Below are 17975 nucleotides of genomic sequence, written 5' to 3' on the forward strand. Positions count from 1 at the left end.
CGCACGGTCTGATCTGAGTCTTCTTTGCGGGCCCCTAGTCCCGCACCGGCACCTGCAGACCAGGTGCTGGAAACGTCCCCCGGGGCGCTGCCTCCGCGGGGCCATCCGCCCCCATCCCTACCCGCTCCCAGCCTTCCGACGTCCTGACCAGAGGTAGGAAGACACCCAAACACCCATCAGTAGGACGCTCCGCAGGGAGGCGTCAGGACTGAGGAAGGAGTCCTGGGGCAAGCCCGCTACACCCCTGGGTTCACTTGAGCGCTCTCTGCCTGAAATACTCCCACTCTTGACTCTGCTCACTCGTTGGGGGCGGGAGCGGGAGGGCGTCTGCGACTGCAGCACCCACCCCTCTCTGATCTCGACCTGTCCCTCGTGGGACAGAAGCAGTCACCCCATGAAGGTTGTCCTATCACAGAGCCTGAGGGCTGAGGCCACTCACTCATCAATCGCCAGGGCCCCGCCCCAGATAGAAACCGCCCCCCACTCTCTTTCCTGGACACCCCAAAGTTCTCTCCAGTCTAGGAAAGTGTGCGTGTGTGTTTGCAGGGGTCGGGGATTAGGACACCTTCAGGTAGATAAAACCCCAGGTAAGTCAGAGGCAGGCTGGGACTGGGAGGGGTGTTAGGGGTTTTACCCCCCTATGAAGGACGACTGTTTATCAGATTCAAACAGATCTGCACGCATTTTGCATCGATCCCTTCTCTTGCACTTGCCTTTACAGAAATAATATTGTTCTCATTGTCTTTGTCTAGACTCCTTGGCTCCCCTTCAGTCTCCTCAAAAATGTAAAACAATTTAATAAAACATGTCAGAGCAGAGCAATGAAAAGTATGCAAATAAATGCGAGTTGCCTGGGATTCCCCGGGCTTTCCCCCTCCAGTTTTATCTGTGACCAGAGTCTCCTGCAGGAACCCCCAGATTAGGGCGTGTGGAGCAGGACTGCCGGGCCCGGGGCGCCACCCTATCCCCTGGCCCCGGGACCGCAGACCAGACGACTAGAGGGAAAAGGGGTGGGCCAGCCGTGGAATTCTTCCCTTCTCACTCCCAACTCTCTCCAAAGCACCCCAGCCCCCTGCTCTTCTGTCACTAAGTCCCGGGACTTGGGAGGGAGCGGAAACCTGGGCTTTGAGAGCCTAAAGTGCTAAAGGAAGGTCTGCTTGCGCTTTGCCTCAGTTTCCCTAACGGCCTGGTAAAGGGACGAGAGATTTCCGTTCTACAGTTAGTCAAAAGCCCGACAGAACCTCAGTCCTCATCTTGGGTGTTTGGAGAAAGGAGTGACACTCTCCCTCAGTGTCCAGAACAGGACTCGGGGCGCGGGGCGGGGACTCCAAGGCGCGCGCTATCCGACTGGAGTCTGCTACCCTGCTAGTGGCCGTTCGTGTAGGGGTGGGAGGGTGGAGGGAGGCGGATTAATCCCTTAATTACGCCGTGATCGGCGTGGCACCTGCTTTCCGCCCGCCCAGCTCCCAGGGGACGCCGGCACTGGGGGGTGGAGAGAGGGACGAGGGAAGGAGGAGGGCAGCCGAGGCTCGGGCCGTACCCAGGCGCGCCGGCAGGACAGCGGCACCGTGGCTGCGGCAGCGCGCAGAGCCTGTGGAGGGGCTGACGGCTCCCAGCCCGCGGGTCTCAGACCCAGGGGCTGGGCCCCGAGCCCCCAGCCCCGGCCCCAGCTGGGACGAGCCATGCTGCGCTACCTGCTCAAAACGCTGCTGCAGATGAACTTGTTCGCGGACTCCCTGGCCGGGGACGTCTCCAACTCCAGCGAGCTGCTCTTCGGCTTCAACTCCTCGGTGGCGTCGCTCAACCACACCTTGCTGCCTCCGGGGGATCCCTCTCTTAACGGTGAGTCCCGGCCCGGCCCGTGGGGCGTGGGATCCCGGGATGGGGATGAGGTGAGAGGGCAGCGGGGAGGGGAAGGCGAAAGCGCCCCGGCCCCGCCGTCCGGAACTGAGCAGGGCCTCCCAGCGCCTGCACAGGGAGTGGGGGCTAAGGGATAATTTGGAGTTTCAAGCATCTGACTGGGGGTATCCGCGGGAGGTCGAGGGGGTGGGAGAAGTTGGCTGCTGAGTCCTTTACTTCCCACCTCCGCAAACGCCCCCACGCCCACCTCAGGTGAGGAGAACTGTGGCAGGTGACAGGCAGGGAAATCCGGAGCTAAGAAAGGCCCCGGCCCAGGCAGGGAGGGCAAGGGAGGGGACACGGTCGCTGGCGCGCCTCAGCCAAGCCAGGCCACTTGGCGACCCACGCAGGTAGGTCTTTCATCCCGACCAGAAGTTTTCCAAGAAGTCACTTAGAGTGAGGAAGCCCAATGCTGCGTGTGTTTGCTACTGAGGGGCCAGGGACAGCGATCATTTCAAGTATAAAGTTTGTCTCTCAGGGGTGGGACTCACCGCCGGCCCACCCTAGCAGAGCTTCGGCAGGCGGGCAGTGCTGGCGGCGAGGTCGTTAGCGCTAATTACGGTGATTAATAAATGACTGAGACAGCGCGCTCTCCCCTAGCACTGCGGGGAGGCTGCGGGAGTGGGCCGCCGCCAGCCTGCGGAGGGGCCGATCCCGCCTCCCGCGGGCCGCGTTGGGAACTCCGGCTTTCCGCGACCCCTCCGCGGGCCTTCCCTTCAGGTGCTCCCCGCCCCCTGTCCCTCCGCCTCCACCCGCTGGAGTCCAGCGGTGACCCCTGAGCTGGGGACTCAAAGGCAGCGAGAAAGGAGACCCGGGCGACGTGTGTTTGTGTGGGGGGCACTCCAGGTGCTGGGGGAGGAGCCCCAGAGCCCCATTAGCATGGCCATTAGCTATTCATTAGGCTGCTGCAGAAGCATCTCCTGAGACCAGGCTCGAGGGGAAGACATTCCAGGGAAAGGGCGCCTCAGCTGTGTCCACAGGAATTAGGGGGAAATGGCCAACCAGAAGAGTGTGGTGTGTACGGAAGGAGCGGGGAGGGAGAGGACGGAGAATGAGCCCGGATTCTCCAATCTCCCGAACTTCTTAGATTCCCAGGAGGTTAATTAAGCACAGAGCCCTTCTCGCTGACGTCCTAGAGAGTGACGCCTTTGCTCTCCTAGCCAGCGCTTTTGTAGTGTTTTCACCATACATTGTGTCATTTAGGCTCGAAAACTCCGTGAGGTGTGTAGTGAAGGTTTTGATTGTCACATTTTGCCTCGGAGGAAACAAATTTATGGAGGTCGAATGGTATCTCAATGGATAAAAAAGCAGCATGAAGTAAAAGTTCAGCAATAACAGATCTATGTCTATTACACCTGAGGATTATATGAAGGGAAATAAGAAGATTGGGGCTTGGAAGAACTGATCCAGGTAGAGATCCAGGTAGGATCCAGGATAAGGAGTGTGCTGGGAAGGAAAAGCATTAAATAATGGTAGAATGGCTACATTTATCTCCCAAGTGCTTTACATATATTATGGTTTTATGACAACTCTATCCCTACTCCCACATTACAGGTAAAGAAACGGAGACTCGGAGAAGTTAAATTATTTGCCCGATTCTTACAGCTATGAAAGGTTAAAGTCTGAGATTCGATCCCTGGTTGGTTGGACACCAACAGCTGAGCTCTTAACCACTCACCACGGATGTTTCAAAACTGGGACTGGGATGGGATGGAGGAGAAGAGGCGAGTGAGAAGCAGAGATTTCCATTCGGAAGGGAGGAGATTGAGAAAATTACTCCCTTCCCCAAGAGGGAGAGAAACCCATCTTGTCTCCAACCAATTAAATAAACTGCCCAGGACAGCACCAGCACATGACAACCCTTCTAGCTTTGTCTACACTAGAACTTTTAAGAGGAGGGGCAGGAAATAAAACCCAATCCCACACTGGGCTGGAAACAAGAGGTTCCCGCAGATTTTGAAACAGGGTGGGAGAGGTGGGGTCAGAGGAGGTGCAGAACAGATGCTGAGAGTGGTCCTTAGTTGACACCAGATTACATTAGCCTGCGGCGACACCTACTGGCCGCCACGGGTTACAAATCCACTTCCGATGGCTGGACTGGGAGCTGAAGGTATCTGGGTAGAACCGGCTCCCGGATCTTGGATCCTAAACTATACGAAGAAGATGAAACACGCAGAAGTCTGTAGGCCAAGTGAGAGGCAGGAGCATATTATGCCAAAGAACTCATCCAAGTGAGCAATGGAAATAGAGAACCGCCTTTTCCAGTGGCTCTTAGCCTTTCTTGGCTACATAAACTAGTAGAATAATCTGTTGAAAACTATGTACCTCTCAGAAAAAGGAGCTTTACTCACATACCCACTGCCATTTGCGTTCAATTCCTGTGACTTTACAGGACGCCAAGAAGCGAAGAGAGGTTATCTGAGGTGTCAGTAGGAAGGGCGCTGTGCCTGTTCATAGAACCCAGGTTCAGAACTCCTTTTAGTGTCAGCCCTATCACTCACGTCTTCCCTTGCATAAGGGACCCCGGGCCGGTCCACACTCCCAATTTCACCAGCCTGGGACCTTGCGGAGGGGAAGAACCAGATGTTGGCTCTGGTACACTGCTTGCGGGTGTTCACTGAGCTAGGACGATCAGTGAACCAGTGCGGGTGGGAGACTAACACCAGCCGTCTAGAAGCACAGGCCTGGTCTACTTAAAGGTGGCAGGAGAGAAGGCGGGGGTCCTTGGGTGGTCCAGAAAGCTGGTCTAGGAGTCTGGGTCCTGATTCCTCTACTGTTAAGCCTGTCTGTAGGTGTCTCCTTGCTGGAGCCGGGAGCCTACAGAGGGAGGGGTGGGCAAGGATGGGCTGGCGGGGACTCTAGCAGAGGAAACACAAGAGATGCAACCACTACCAGAGGGTTCTCTTTCCCTCTGTGTCCTCAATGTCTCCCCCCAATTTTGCCATGTGAACGCTCTGTGCCACCACCTGTCCCTAGGATCAAGGGTCGGGCCGGAAGACGCCATGCCGCGCATCGTGGAGCAGCCTCCGGATCTGCTGGTCTCCCGGGGCGAGCCCGCCACGCTGCCCTGCCGTGCGGAGGGCCGGCCCCGGCCCAACATCGAGTGGTACAAGAACGGGGCACGCGTGGCCACTGCGCACGAGGACCCGCGCGCGCACCGCCTGCTGCTGCCCAGCGGCGCCCTTTTCTTCCCGCGTATCGTGCACGGGCGCCGGGCGCGGCCGGACGAAGGTGTCTACACTTGCGTGGCGCGCAACTACCTGGGGGCAGCAGCTAGCAGAAATGCATCGCTGGAAGTGGCAGGTGAGAGTCCGGCGGCGGTCAGCTGGTTGCGTCCAGAGCCCGAGGTAGGCGGGAGGACACCAGGCAATCCCAGAACCAGCCCCAGCGATACCAGCCCATTCTGCATCTTCCTTTTGTGACCTTTGGTCTCTAAAGCCCACGCCATGGCCAGAGCAGAAAGCGGATCTGACTGTAGGCCAGTATTTTCACGCCTGGGAAAGAGTTCGGTCTGTGGCAATCAACCACCCCCCCCAGGACAACACTGTCCTTGCGTCCTCGCCCACTTATGGCACCTCACACCCTGCTTATTCTCCCTCCCCCGCCTCTCTCTCTCCAGTCCTCCGCGATGATTTCCGGCAGTCTCCCGGGAACGTAGTGGTGGCAGTGGGGGAGCCGGCAGTAATGGAATGCGTGCCCCCCCGCGGCCACCCGGAGCCTTCTGTGTCCTGGAAGAAGGACAGCGCGAGACTCAAGGAGGAGGCGGGAAGGATCACGGTGAGGGGCGGGGCCCTGGCTGGGGACCTCATGAGGGGCGGGGCCGTAGGCTAGGGTCCTGGGACACGTCTCAAAAAAGAAAAGCTTGTATCTAAGGGTCTTGGAGGGGCGGGAAATAATGTCTTGGAGGTGATAAGGCAGGAGCTTTGAGATTGGGGCATCAGCCGACCAGAGACTAACAGTCAGCTATTGAGTGAGAGACGAGGAGGGTAGGAGATGGAATTGGTATTAAAAACGTAGGAAGCATGATGCCCCAGGGACTCCTTATCTGATATGCGGATCAACATCATTGGTCTTCTTCATTGGCTTGCAATGAGGATCAAATAAACTTCTCACACACACACACACACACACACACACACACACACGCTTTGATGGCTATAAGGGACCTAAGTTACCATCATTACTCTGCAGATCCGTGGAGGGAAGCTGATGATGTCACATACACATAAGAGTGATGCAGGGATGTATGTGTGCGTGGCCTCCAACATGGCAGGAGAACGGGAGAGTGCTGCAGCTGAACTCGTGGTACTGGGTAGGTCCAGGGAGTTTTGGAGTTATGGGATTGAGTAGCCTGGGGAGTACGTAGCTGCACGAACACCCTGGCTGTTCACTCACTCCCACTGCGTAGAGCGTCCCTCATTCCTGCGGAGACCAGTGAATCAGGTGGTCCTGGCCAATGCCCCTGTGAATTTCCTATGTGAGGTGCAGGGGGATCCCCCACCCCGTCTACGCTGGCGCAAGGAGGATGGGGAACTGCCCACAGGCAGGTGAGAAACCCCTTCCCCCTGCCCGTAAGGAGACCCAACCAGCTTAAGAGCCTACCCTGCCCTAGAAAACTGGGAGAGAGACACCTTCTCTGAGGACACAGAGAGGTCTGTTCCCCAGAGCCTGTGGCCCCTGTGCTATCTAGTCCCCACCTCCATTCTGGAGTCCATGGGTACCAGCTCCTGCCCCTATTGAGTCCTGCCTTGTCTTTATGGACCCTGACCCTGGTGTCTGTCCTGGGGGAGAGAGAAGGGGTCTGTAGCTGTGGCCAACCCAGCCTGGGGGTGGGGAGTGGAGCAGGTATGAGATCCGGAGTGACCACAGCCTTTGGATTGGGCGTGTGAGTGCCGAAGATGAGGGGACTTACACCTGTGTGGCGGAGAACAGCGTGGGCCGTGCGGAAGCATCCGGCTCCCTCAGTGTCCACGGTGAGGCCTCTACCTGGGACCTCCTGGGCAGGGATGCTATGAGGGAGGGAGGAGGGGGGGCTGGGGTGGAGCAGAAAGGGGGAGGAGAGGCAGAGCAGCAGATGTGAGTAGGGCACCTGGGACTTCTGCACTGAGAGGGAGGAGGAGGAGGGCCCTAAACAGGCTTGGGCAAGAAAAGCTGGATATCTGCTTGGGCTTCTCTCTCTTGTTCCTTCAGTGTCCCTTCTTAGTGCCACTGATTCCCTGTTCCTTTTCCTCACCTCTCCTTTCCAGTCCCGCCCCAGTTGGTGACCCAGCCCCAGGACCAGATGGCAGCCCCTGGAGAAAGTGTAGCTTTCCAGTGTGAGACCAAAGGAAACCCCCCACCTGCCATCTTCTGGCAGAAGGAGGGGAGTCAGGTAGGATGCCGTGTCCAAGGCCCTTCCCACCAGCTCTCCTCAGTGCCTCAGCCTCCCTCCCCTCTCTACACTCTGTGAACATCTCTCTGGGGCTTCTGTTTTACCTTTGTTACCCCACCCCCAAAAACTCTTGCAGGTTATTTGGGAGGATTAAATAAGATAATGAATATAAAAGGTAAAAGGCCTGAAACATATTGGACACTTTAAAAATAAATGATAATAATATGTTTAGGTCATAGGGAACAGTCCTGGCCCAGAAAATTTTTCTATTTTGGGCAAGGCTGTCCTGAAGGTGTAGAAAACTCACTTAGTTCCCTCTTCCTCCAGACTTCTGGAGCCTTAGGTTTTGGACATAACATACTACTGCAAAAACCAAGTATTTATTTATTTATTTTGAGACAGAGTCTTGCTTTGTTGCCCAGGCTAGAGTGAGTGCCTGAGTGCTGTGGCGTCAGCCTAGCTCACAGCAACCTCAAACTCCTGGGCTCAAGCAATCCTGCTGCCTCAGCCTCCTGAGTAGCTGGGACTACAGGCATGAGCCACCATGCCCAGCTATTTTTTTTCTATATATATTAGTTGGCCAATTAATTTCTTTCTATTTATAGTAGAGATGGGTTCTCACTCTTGCTCAGGCTGGTCTCGAACTCCTGAACTTGAGCAATCCACCCGCCTCGGCCTCTCAGAGTGCTAGGATTACAGGGGTGAGCCACCGCGCCTGGCCAGAAACCAAATATTGAACCAAAGTTTCTCAGGGCAGGAAATTACTTGCTCTTCTATTTATAGCTGTTTATAATAGCTGCCTAGGGACTTCCACTAGGAAAAGCTCAACCTACCAAACAAATCCGAGAGCATACAACCTGAATTAACTTTAACTGACGTTACAACGTGCGCCACTTTCTCTAAAGGAAGGGTGGGACTTTTGCAACTAGGAAAGAGGATCAGTAAAATAAAAGAAGTCTGATTAACCCCACCCCACTGGGAAAGCTGGCAACCTGCTACTTCATTCCAAATCCACAGCCACCATTTTCCAACATCTTCGACAGCACCTGGGACTCCTGCATTTCAATTAGAGTCTCACTAGAATAAAGACAGTGCTGGTGGTGGTGGGGGGAGTAGGTCTCAGTCAGGGGCTCAGCATGGTGCCATTTATCCTGAGACCCAAACATGCTTTCCTGTTTTCCATGTATGTAGCTAAAGAAAAAGGCTAAAGCCAGAAAGAAGGGGAAAGTATTTAACATTTATCATACAATGTGTTAGAAGACTTTCATGTGATTATTTTATTTAATCCTCATAATTATTCTCTAAGAGTTAAATTTGGGTAAATTGGGGGTCAAGAAGATTAGATAACTTGCTCAGAGTTCCCAACTAGTAAGTCACAGGGCCAGGAAGTAGATCCCCAAATTGTCTAATAAAGTTCCTCATTTTTGTGAATAAGTTTAACTAGTTTGTCCCAGGTCACCTCACTGGCTGGGGACACAGTAGGAATTAGAACCTTAGGAATTCTCTGGATTCCAAAATGGATGGGAATGGGACGCTCTCCTTGCCCAGCTACCTGCTCATTCCCTACCTTGGCCCCTTGCTCTGTCCCCCAGGTCCTGCTTTTCCCCAATCAGTCACTTCAGCCCACAGGGCGCTTCTCAGTCTCCCCAAGAGGACAGCTCAACATCACCGAAGTGCAGAGTGGGGATGCTGGCTACTATGTGTGCCAGGCTGTCAGTGTGGCCGGCAGCATCCTGGCCAAGGCCCTGTTGGAGATAAAAGGAGGTACATGCCCATGGAGATAGGCTGGACCCATGGCTGGGAAGGGAATAATGGCCTAGAGAGTTCCGTTTCTCTGGTATTCTATAAACTATGTCTTCAAGGGGAGGGGTGTGTTCCTGAGTCATGTCCTTGAAGTTTGGAAACCAGCAGCAGCAGCCATTAGGGCAGAGACTACAGATGATTATCAAAGCCACCTCCTATCTCCAGGGGCTTGGGAGGAGGTTGAAGGAGCACAGAATGAGGACAATGGGCTGGTTGCCTGGCCCTAGGTTCTTCTTCCCCTGAGGGGACTGAGTTCTTCCTCTCTCAGCCTCCTTGGAGGGGCTGCCTCCTATCATCCTCCAGGGACCAGCCAATCAGACGCTGGCACTTGGCTCCTCTGTGTGGCTGCCATGCAGAGTGATTGGGAACCCTCAACCCAGTGTCCAATGGAAGAAGGATGGGCAGTGGCTGCAGGGGGACAAACTCCAGCTCACCCTAATGACCAACGGTACCCTGCACATCACCAACGTGCAGGTGAGTGTCACCCCTGGGGCCTTAGTAACTGAGAATGGCTTCCTGATCCACATTGCCAATGGTAGTAAGTACCCACTGGGCCTCCAACCCCATTTCTTCCCCCTTTGTTCTCTCAGACCACCTAAAGTGTCCAACATCCTCCCCATCCCCTGTTACCTGCCTCACAACCCCCCCCCATGCTCCACTCCCAGTTGGCCAGTGCTCTACCCTCTCCTGCAGGAGATGGACTTGGGTTTCTACAGCTGTGTGGCCAAGAGTTCCATAGGGGAGGCCACGTGGAGTGGCTGGCTTAAGATGCGGGGTAAGTGTTTTCTTCTTTCCCTTGTTTTGACAGCACCTTTCTCCAAACCTGCTTTGAAGGTAGTCGATAGCTCCCCAAACCCCAAGACTAATTTTACCTTGCAAATGTCATGTCAGTAGTGGTGAAGATGAGGATGGGGAAGTGGTGCCCATGAGGGCAGATGTGAGTAGGGGTTAGTGCACTATGTCCCCTCTGACTATCACCACTGGTCAGAACTCCACAACTCCTCTGGGGAGGAGGCAGGTTACACTGGGGTCATCCTTTCCCCATCCTTCTACTTAAAGATTATCTCCTACTGCAGAAGATTGGGAAGTATCACCAGATCCCCCTACAGAAGCCAGTACCCCTCCGGCGCCTCCCTCTCAGCCTGTGGTCACTGAAATCACCAAGAACAGCGTTACTCTGACCTGGAAGCCCAACCCACAGGCTGGGGCCATAGTCACCTCTTATGTGATAGAGGCCTTCAGGTATGGAGAAAGTTTTGAAGGCAAACCTGGAGAGTTAAAAGGAGCAGATCCTATATCCTTAGAGTCTTTGCAATTGTGGGGTGGAATTCTCCAGTCCCCTCTCCCAAGGGGAGGAGGCAGTAGTGGTCCCAGAGAATGGATGAGATGGAGTGGACAAGTTGGGGTTTCCTGGCTTAGACAACCCTGTCACCTCATTCCCGTTGTAGCCAAGCAGCTGGCAACACGTGGCGGACAGTGGCAGATGGCGTGCAGCTGGAGACACACACAGTCAGTGGTCTGCAGCCCAATACCATCTACCTGTTCCTGGTGCGAGCGGTGGGAGCCTGGGGCCTCAGTGAGCCCAGCCCTGTCTCTGAGCCTGTCCGCACACAGGGTAAGGCCAGAGTCTCTGGGCTCATGGGTATGACATGTAACATCATAGGGCACACCCTCCCCCAAAACTATGACACCATGGCAGTTCATAGAGTGCGTTCCTGCTATGCCAGGTCTATACTGGTGGCCAGCCTGGGATAGGAGGTCATGTTTCCCTCTCATGGGGGAGAAAAGGGAGAGGGGGGAAGGGGGATATTCACTCATCTTGGTAGCTTCTCACTTCTAGCCTTTTACCCATAGCTAATATAGGTTATTAAGACTGCAGGAGACCTTGGAGGGGTCATCTTCATGTTAGAGATGAGGAACTGAGACCTTTAAAGGATGCACATGTAGTGAGGCAGAATAAATATTCATGTTAGCCAGACCCAGGCCCAGCTCTGGAAGCTATTCCCCTGAGCAGCTGGGGTGTGCTGTGCAGTACTAAGTAGTACAGCCTGCAGGGCAGGGCAGAGGTGGGGCACAAGCATACTCTCAGTCCTGTCTCCCTGCCCTTGGTGGCCCCTGCTGAGTGGGCTCTTTGGTCACCAGACAGCAACCCATCCAGGCCAGTGGAGGACCCATGGAGAGGCCAGTGGGGACTGGCTGAAGTGGCTGTGCATATGAAAGAACCCATGGTCCTTGGGCCCCGGACCCTGCAGGTGTCCTGGACTGTGAGTGTGGCATAGGGATGAGGTTAAGGATGGGGACGATGATGGGAACGTGAGGCCTCCAGGAGTGTGGGAGGGTGGGAGGTGAGTGGCTGGGGAAGGTGGCATGAGTAGTGGAGGGCCTAGGGCTGGAGGGCCTGTGTGGCTCCAGCCTCCCCCACTGGTAAGCCTTGTCTTGTCTCCTACAGGTGGATGGCCCGGTCCAGCTGGTGCAAGGTTTCCGGGTGTCTTGGAGGGTAGCAGGCCCTGACGGGGGAAGCTGGACAGTGCTGGACATACAATCCCCAAACCAGCAAAGTACTGTACTGAGAGGACTCCCCCCAGGGACCCAAATCCAGATAAAGGTGCAAGCCCAAGGCCAGGAAGGGCTGGGAGCTGAAAGCCCCTTTGTGACCAGGAGCATTCCTGAGGAGGGTAAGGAGTGCCACAGAGTGAGGGATGGACAAGAGGGAAGAGGGAGTCCTGGGGAGGGTGGAAGTTTCAGGGGAGAGCAAGGCGAGTGGGTGGAAGGAGGGATGCCGCAGTTCCCTGAGACATCAGAACAGGGAGGCTGAAGGATGGGGCAGGGGGGGCAGTTTGCAATGACTGTCTGTGTCCTTCTCTCCATGCTGCACCCTGGCCCAGCCCCCAGCGGTCCCCCCCAGGGAGTGGCAGTGGCCTTGGGGGGTGAAGGCAACAGCAGTATCACTGTGTCCTGGGAACCTCCACTCCCCTCCCAGCAAAATGGGGTCATCACAGAATACCAGGTGCAGGATTTGAGGGGGGACTGGATGGGCGGGCGGGCGGGAGAGGGGGGATCTAGGGGCTAGGATTACGGTGGAGGGAACCTAGACTGGCTTTGGGCCCGGGAATGAGGTTGGCGGAGAGGAGAGAGGTTTCAGAGTGTTGTCTCCAGGCTGAATCATGCTGGCTTGATTAAGCCTCCTCTACCATTTGGAGCCTTACGTTTTCAGTGGGGCCGGAATCCCACTTCTGACCCTCTAAACTCGGGACTCGGCCTCCCTAGATCTGGTGCCTGGGCAATGAGAGCCGCTTCCACCTCAACCGGTCTGCGGCAGGCTGGGCACGCTCTGCGACGCTGCGGGGACTGCTGCCGGGTCTGCTCTACCGCACCCTGGTGGCGGCGGCCACCAGCGCTGGCGTGGGCGTGGCCAGTGCCCCAGTGCTGGTGCAGCTGCGTGAGTCCGGAGGCGGGCGGGCGTGGGGGAGCCGGACTCCGGAACTTGGGGCCGGGGGGCGGTGGGGGTCCTGGGACAGCTGTGCCGGCGGGGTCAGGAATGGCCCTTTCCCAGCTCCTGGGTTTCGGGCGCCTCCTCCCCTTACCCCTCTGGCCCCCACAGCGTCCCCTCCGGAATCGGAGCCTGGGCTCGAGGTGCGCCCGGGGCTGGCGGAGCGGCTGGCGAGGGTGCTGCGGGAGCCCGCCTTCCTCGCGGGCAGCTGCGCGGCCTGCGGAGCGCTGCTGCTCGGGCTCGGCGCCGCCCTCTACCGGCGGCGGAAACAGCGCAAGGAGCTCAGTCACTACACCGGTGAGAGCCGGCCCCGCGCGCACCGCCCCGGCGTGGGCGGAGCCTGGGCGCGAGTCGGCCGGCGGGGAGGGGCGGGGCCTGGAGGAGTGGGTGTGGCCGGGGCCCGGGCCCTAGACTGCGAGGCCGGGTCGGGCTGGAAAGGCGGGGCCGGCAGAAACCGGCACCTGAGTTCTGCTCTGTAAGGGACGACTCTGCAGAGATTCCGAGGTCTTGGAGTCCAGTGGCTTCCAATCTTGGTTGGCTACATATAGGAACCCCTTTGGGAGCTTTAGAAAAATACTGACACCTGAGGCCCATCCCCAGAAATCCTCATGAAATTGGTCCGGGGTGCAGCCTGAGTGCTGGAATTGGGACCGGGGCCAGGGAGTGGACAAGCATATGGGGGTTTCTGACCCTTCTCATTTTCTCTGTTCTTTCTCCCACGGGCTCCTTTTCGGAAGCCTCTTTTGCCTACACACCTGCAGGTAAGCCATCTCTGCCCAGGGGGGTTCGGATCCCCCAGCTCGGGCTCTTCTGTCACTCATTCTCTCCTCCTCTTCTCCAGTGTCCTTCCCGCACTCAGAGGGCCTCTCTGGAGCCAGTGCCAGGTAATTCTCTTAACCATCTCCTGAGGATAGTCTTCCCCACCGAGAGACCACCCTCCTTCCCCTCGGGCCTCACTGCCCTCCCGTGCTGAGCATCCTCACCGGCCACCCTCAGCCACCATTACTGCTGTCCGGTGCCTCTCCACGGGCGCCACCTGCCTTACCTTTGCTGGCCCCTCCAGGCTCTCTGTCCCCTACACTCACCTGCTCTCCCTCAGGCCACCCATGGGCCTCGGCCCTGCCCCCTACCCGTGGCTGGCAGACTCGTGGCCCCGCCCTTCTCGAAGTCCCTCAGCCCAGGAGCCCAGGGGAAGCTGCTGCCCCAGCAATCCTGACCCAGACGACAGATATTACAATGGTGAGGAGTTCTGATTCCCTCAGGGGCACACTTGGCCCCCAGCACACTTCTCTCAACCTCCTGGGGCAAAGCGAAGGGAGCCAAGCCCAGCAGTCCCAGTCTTCCTGAGGTCGGTCAGCCCCTGGGGAGGCTGTGATTTTGGGGAGCCTCTCTCAGCCCTGACCTTTACCCTGGGTTGGGATGCACGGTGGGGGTGGGGGGAGAAGTTGATCTTGTGGGATCTCCTTTTGCCCTCCATTCTCCTGTTGTCTTCTATTTTTCTGCCTCTGCCCCCTGCCTCCCTGCCCCTGCCTCCTCCCCTGGGCCTCCCTCTTTCTCGTCCACAGAAGCAGGCATCTCCCTATACCTGGCTCAGACAGCCCGGGGCACTGCTGCCCCTGGCGAGGGTCCTGTCTACAGCACCATTGACCCAGCTGCGGAGGAGCTGCAGACCTTCCATGGGGGGTTCCCCCAACATCCCTCAGGGGATCCGGGCACCTGGAGCCAGTATGCTCCTCCAGAGTGGAGCCAGGGGGACAGTGGTATGACTCCAACTCCTGGCACCCCCACTTTATCCCTGACAAGAATATCCCCAAAGAGTATCCTGTACCCTGACCCTCTGGCACCTAGCCTGGCCCTTCCTCCTGACATGTTGTCTCATCTCTGGCTCTTTCCTGCCTGTTCTGGGTATGTCCCCATCCTACTCTCCTCAGGAGCCAGGGGAGGCAAAGTGAAGCTTCTGGGAAAACCTGCACAGCTGCCCTCGCTACACTGGCCAGAGGCCCTGCCCCCACCTCCCCCTTCTTGTGAACTGAGCTGCCTGGAGGGGCCTGAGTCTGAGCTGGAGGGCGGGTAAGGATGCCCCCTGCTGCTGCTGCCCACACGCTAAGTACCAGCCTGGGGGCTCCTGGGTGGGGCAGAGATGCTGGCAGAGAAAGGGAAGGGGGCAACATGAAAGCCAAGGGGAAGGTATAGAAGTTACTCATCCTTCCAACTTCTCTCCTGCCTCTTTCCCCCAGCTCAGGGCCAGAGGAGTGGTGCCCACCAATGCCTGAGAGAAGCCACCTGACCGAGCCCAGCTCCAGTGGAGGGTGCCTGGTCACCCCATCCGGAGGGGATATCCCCTCTCCCACACCCTCCTATGGACAGCAGTCCACAGCCACTCTTACCCCCTCACCTCCTGACCCTCCCCAGCCCCCCACTGACATGCCCCATCTCCATCAGATGCCCAGGTAGGGGGGTATGCGGTACCATGTACATTGCAAGCCCTCGGTACATATCTGTTCAGTGACTGGATGGATGGATGGATGGATAGATGAGTCTGGGGTACAGAGATCTCAGGGCTGTGTCAGGGTGGAAGTGTGATTTGGGCAGGAACATGGAGGTTGATAAGGTCTCTCCCTCCCTTCAGACTGTTTCTCCATTGGAGTGATTCTGCAGGCTTCCTGAAGCATTTCCAACATGGCTTTCCTCATGCTCCCCTAGCCTAGGAGGTCTTATGGGGGATGGGCTATGTCTTGTTCATCTGAGTATTAGGCTAAGTGTCTAGCACAGTGCCTGGCACATAGCAGGCACTTAGTTTTTGTGGTGAGAACAGATGCTGAGGCCTCATGTCATTGCAGGAGGGTGCCCCTTGGGCCAAGTTCCCCTCTCAGTGTCTCCCAGCCCACTCTGGGCAGCCATGAAGGGAGGCCTGCTGGCCTGGGTGCCGGCCCCTCAACCTCCCATCACCTCGGCCCCAGCCCTGCCCCTAGCACAGCCAGCAGTGCCCCAGGTGAGTCAGTAGAACCTCAGCTCACCCCCTGCCTGTTTCCACTCCAGTGCTTTCTCCCCCTCACCCCAGGCCTCTTCTGACCCTCTCCCTTACTTGTCCCTCCCCTGGTCTCCTAACGCCACAGGGAGAACCCGGCAGGTGCCTGGGGAGATGACTCCCCCGCTTCAAGGACCGCGTGCCCGGGTCCGGAAGAAACCCAGGGCTCTTCCCTACAGGAGGGAGCACAGTCCTGGGGGTGAGGAGCCATGCCTGCGAGATAGTGGCAATGGGGGGGGGCAGGCAGGGAACCGAGGGTGAGCTCTGGGGTCTGGAGGAGGGAGCAAATGGACCCAAATCAGAAGGCTGTTCATTGGCAGCCTCCTGAGGCCTGGGGAAGGAGGTGGGAGGAAGATTAGTGTCAGGAGAGGCAGGAGACTCTGCTGAAGGCAGGTCCCTCCCCAGACTTGCCCCCACCACCCTTGCCGCCGCCAGAGGAAGAGGCCAACTGGGCCTTAGGGCTGAGAGCAGCAGGCAGCATGTCCTCCTTGGAGCGGGAGCGCAGTGGGGAGAGGAGAGTGGTGCAGGCCATGCCCCTGGGGAACCAGCGGGAGCCCCACCCAGATGGTAAGGAGGGCTGGGGCAGGTGGGAGGGCTGCTGCCACAGGGGAAGGTGGGCTTTGGGACTGGGGGCTAATAGTTAGACAGATGGTGGCCAGCGCACCCCTCCTTTCAGTTGGGTTCATGCATTTGATCCACATCAAAGACCCCCTTGTCTCTCTAGCCCTCTCTGAACACAGTCTTTTAAAGGCCCCAAGTTATGTTTTTTCCCAGGACAGAAGCCCAAAGGAGAGAAAAGTGGGGCCTGGGTGCTTTGTCCCCCATTCCCCGAGGCTCCCTCTGCTTGGGAGCTCCTCACAGGTTCTGAGCACCTGCATGTTAAGGCCGTGTGCTGGGCACTCTGCTTCTCAGCCCCCAGACTGCTGAGCCCTGTGCCTGCCCTTCAGTCTTCTCCCAGAGCTGGCACTGTGGTGGGTGGCAAGGTGGGTGAGCAGTGACGTTCTCTCCCTGCCTGGGCCTGCTGCCCTTCCCTCCTGTGCTGCAGAAGAGGCCTGGCTCCCATACAGCAGACCAAGCTTCCTGTCCCGGGGCCAGGGCACCAGCACCTGTTCCACGGCCGGCAGCAACTCTTCCAGAGGCTCCAGCAGCTCTCGTGGCTCCCGGGGCCCTGGCCGGTGCCGCAGCCGGAGCCAGAGCCAGAGCCAGAGCCAGAGCCAAAGGCCAGGACAGAAACGCCGAGAGGTGGGGGACAGAGAGCACAGATGAGGGTGAAGTGCGAGGGAGGGTGGGCAGAAGGGTGACCGGAAGCAGGAAGGTAGAAAGGGGCTTGTAGAGGAGTGTCAAAAGGAGGGGACCCAGAGAGTGAGGGGCCGGGGAGAATGCAATAGAAGAAATGCCAAGGGGTTGGAGCATGATGGCATATGAGAGGGGAGCCTGGGCTCCCAGGAGCACTGGACTGCGAGAAGGGCTGAGCCCACCTGCGGCCTGTGTGGCCTGGGCCAGGCTTTACCAAACAGCGCTTTTCTCTCTTTCTCTAGGAAGCAAGATGACCCTCAATGAGGCAATGGGAATACCGGGTGTTCCACGGGGAGTGGTGGGAGCCCCTCCCCTACCCTGGTCAGCAAGTGGGAGCAAAGGGCAGCCGGGACAGGTGTCCCCTCCCTCCCGCAGCGATGTGTGGGGCCGAGGCCCGCTGGCTTCTGCAGCTTTAATTGGCTGAGCGGCCAGACAGCCAGCTCTTCCCTTTCCATCTCTTTCTAACCGAAGCCTGTTTGTAAAAAAAAAAACAAAACAATAAAAAGAGTCTGATCATAGCCTGGGCTGTGCTTTGCTGGTTTCGTGCAGGACGCTGGGAAGAAGGGCACTGCCGGGGCCTTTGTATGATGCACACCGGTAGCTTCTGTTTCCCTTTGAGCTCTGCCAAAACATGAGGTGGGGACAGGCACTAAGGGACACTGACCTGTCCTGCCTCCCGAGGAGCTGAAGCCCACTGTGCCCCAGTTACAACCACAGAGGCTTTCCAAATGGCCCGTAGTGAGAATCTCGTCCCACCTCCGCAGGATCAAGTCCTGACAGTGGCGCCTCTGGCGTCTGCACTCTCCTGCAAGGAAACATGCCCCTCACGATAAAAAGAATCTTAAAAAAAAACTCAGAGAAAGGACAAGCTTATGAGGGAAGCCCCGGCAGGAAAGAGGAGCATGTTTTAGACCCCCTGACTCCGTCACAGAGGGCACGTGACAAGGGGCACCTCCCGGCCAGACTGGGCCGAGACCTGATTAGGTTGGCTAGCAGAAAATCGGCCCACCCACTCAGTGGCTACCCCGGGTTCTGCTTCCTTCTCACCGGCTCCACCTCCTCGCATGCCTGCCCTGCCGCTGGGGCGT

The 17975-nt window shown here is 57.4% G+C and overlaps 1 protein-coding gene across 1 annotated transcript; it reads left to right on the forward strand.

Moving 5' to 3' along the window:
• The first annotated feature begins 1536 nt into the window (after nucleotides 1–1536).
• ROBO3 (roundabout guidance receptor 3) lies at nucleotides 1537–17397 on the forward strand. The gene is made up of 28 exons (XM_012752521.3): nucleotides 1537–1842; nucleotides 4876–5202; nucleotides 5519–5676; nucleotides 6091–6211; nucleotides 6308–6446; nucleotides 6745–6872; nucleotides 7146–7270; nucleotides 8863–9034; nucleotides 9342–9547; nucleotides 9767–9848; nucleotides 10150–10315; nucleotides 10522–10688; nucleotides 11216–11337; nucleotides 11523–11748; nucleotides 11959–12080; nucleotides 12341–12512; nucleotides 12675–12860; nucleotides 13301–13324; nucleotides 13405–13447; nucleotides 13663–13802; nucleotides 14129–14323; nucleotides 14495–14633; nucleotides 14801–15013; nucleotides 15404–15555; nucleotides 15680–15790; nucleotides 15997–16158; nucleotides 16637–16833; nucleotides 17130–17397. Exons 1-28 carry the CDS (start codon nucleotides 1683–1685, stop codon nucleotides 17139–17141), a joined length of 4167 nt encoding a protein of 1388 aa, XP_012607975.1. The 5' UTR covers nucleotides 1537–1682; the 3' UTR covers nucleotides 17142–17397.
• The last annotated feature ends 578 nt before the right edge of the window (nucleotides 17398–17975 follow it).

The sequence above is a fragment of the Microcebus murinus genome, chromosome 4, assembly GCF_040939455.1.
Source record: "Microcebus murinus isolate Inina chromosome 4, M.murinus_Inina_mat1.0, whole genome shotgun sequence".
NCBI classification, from domain to species: Eukaryota; Metazoa; Chordata; class Mammalia; order Primates; family Cheirogaleidae; genus Microcebus; species Microcebus murinus.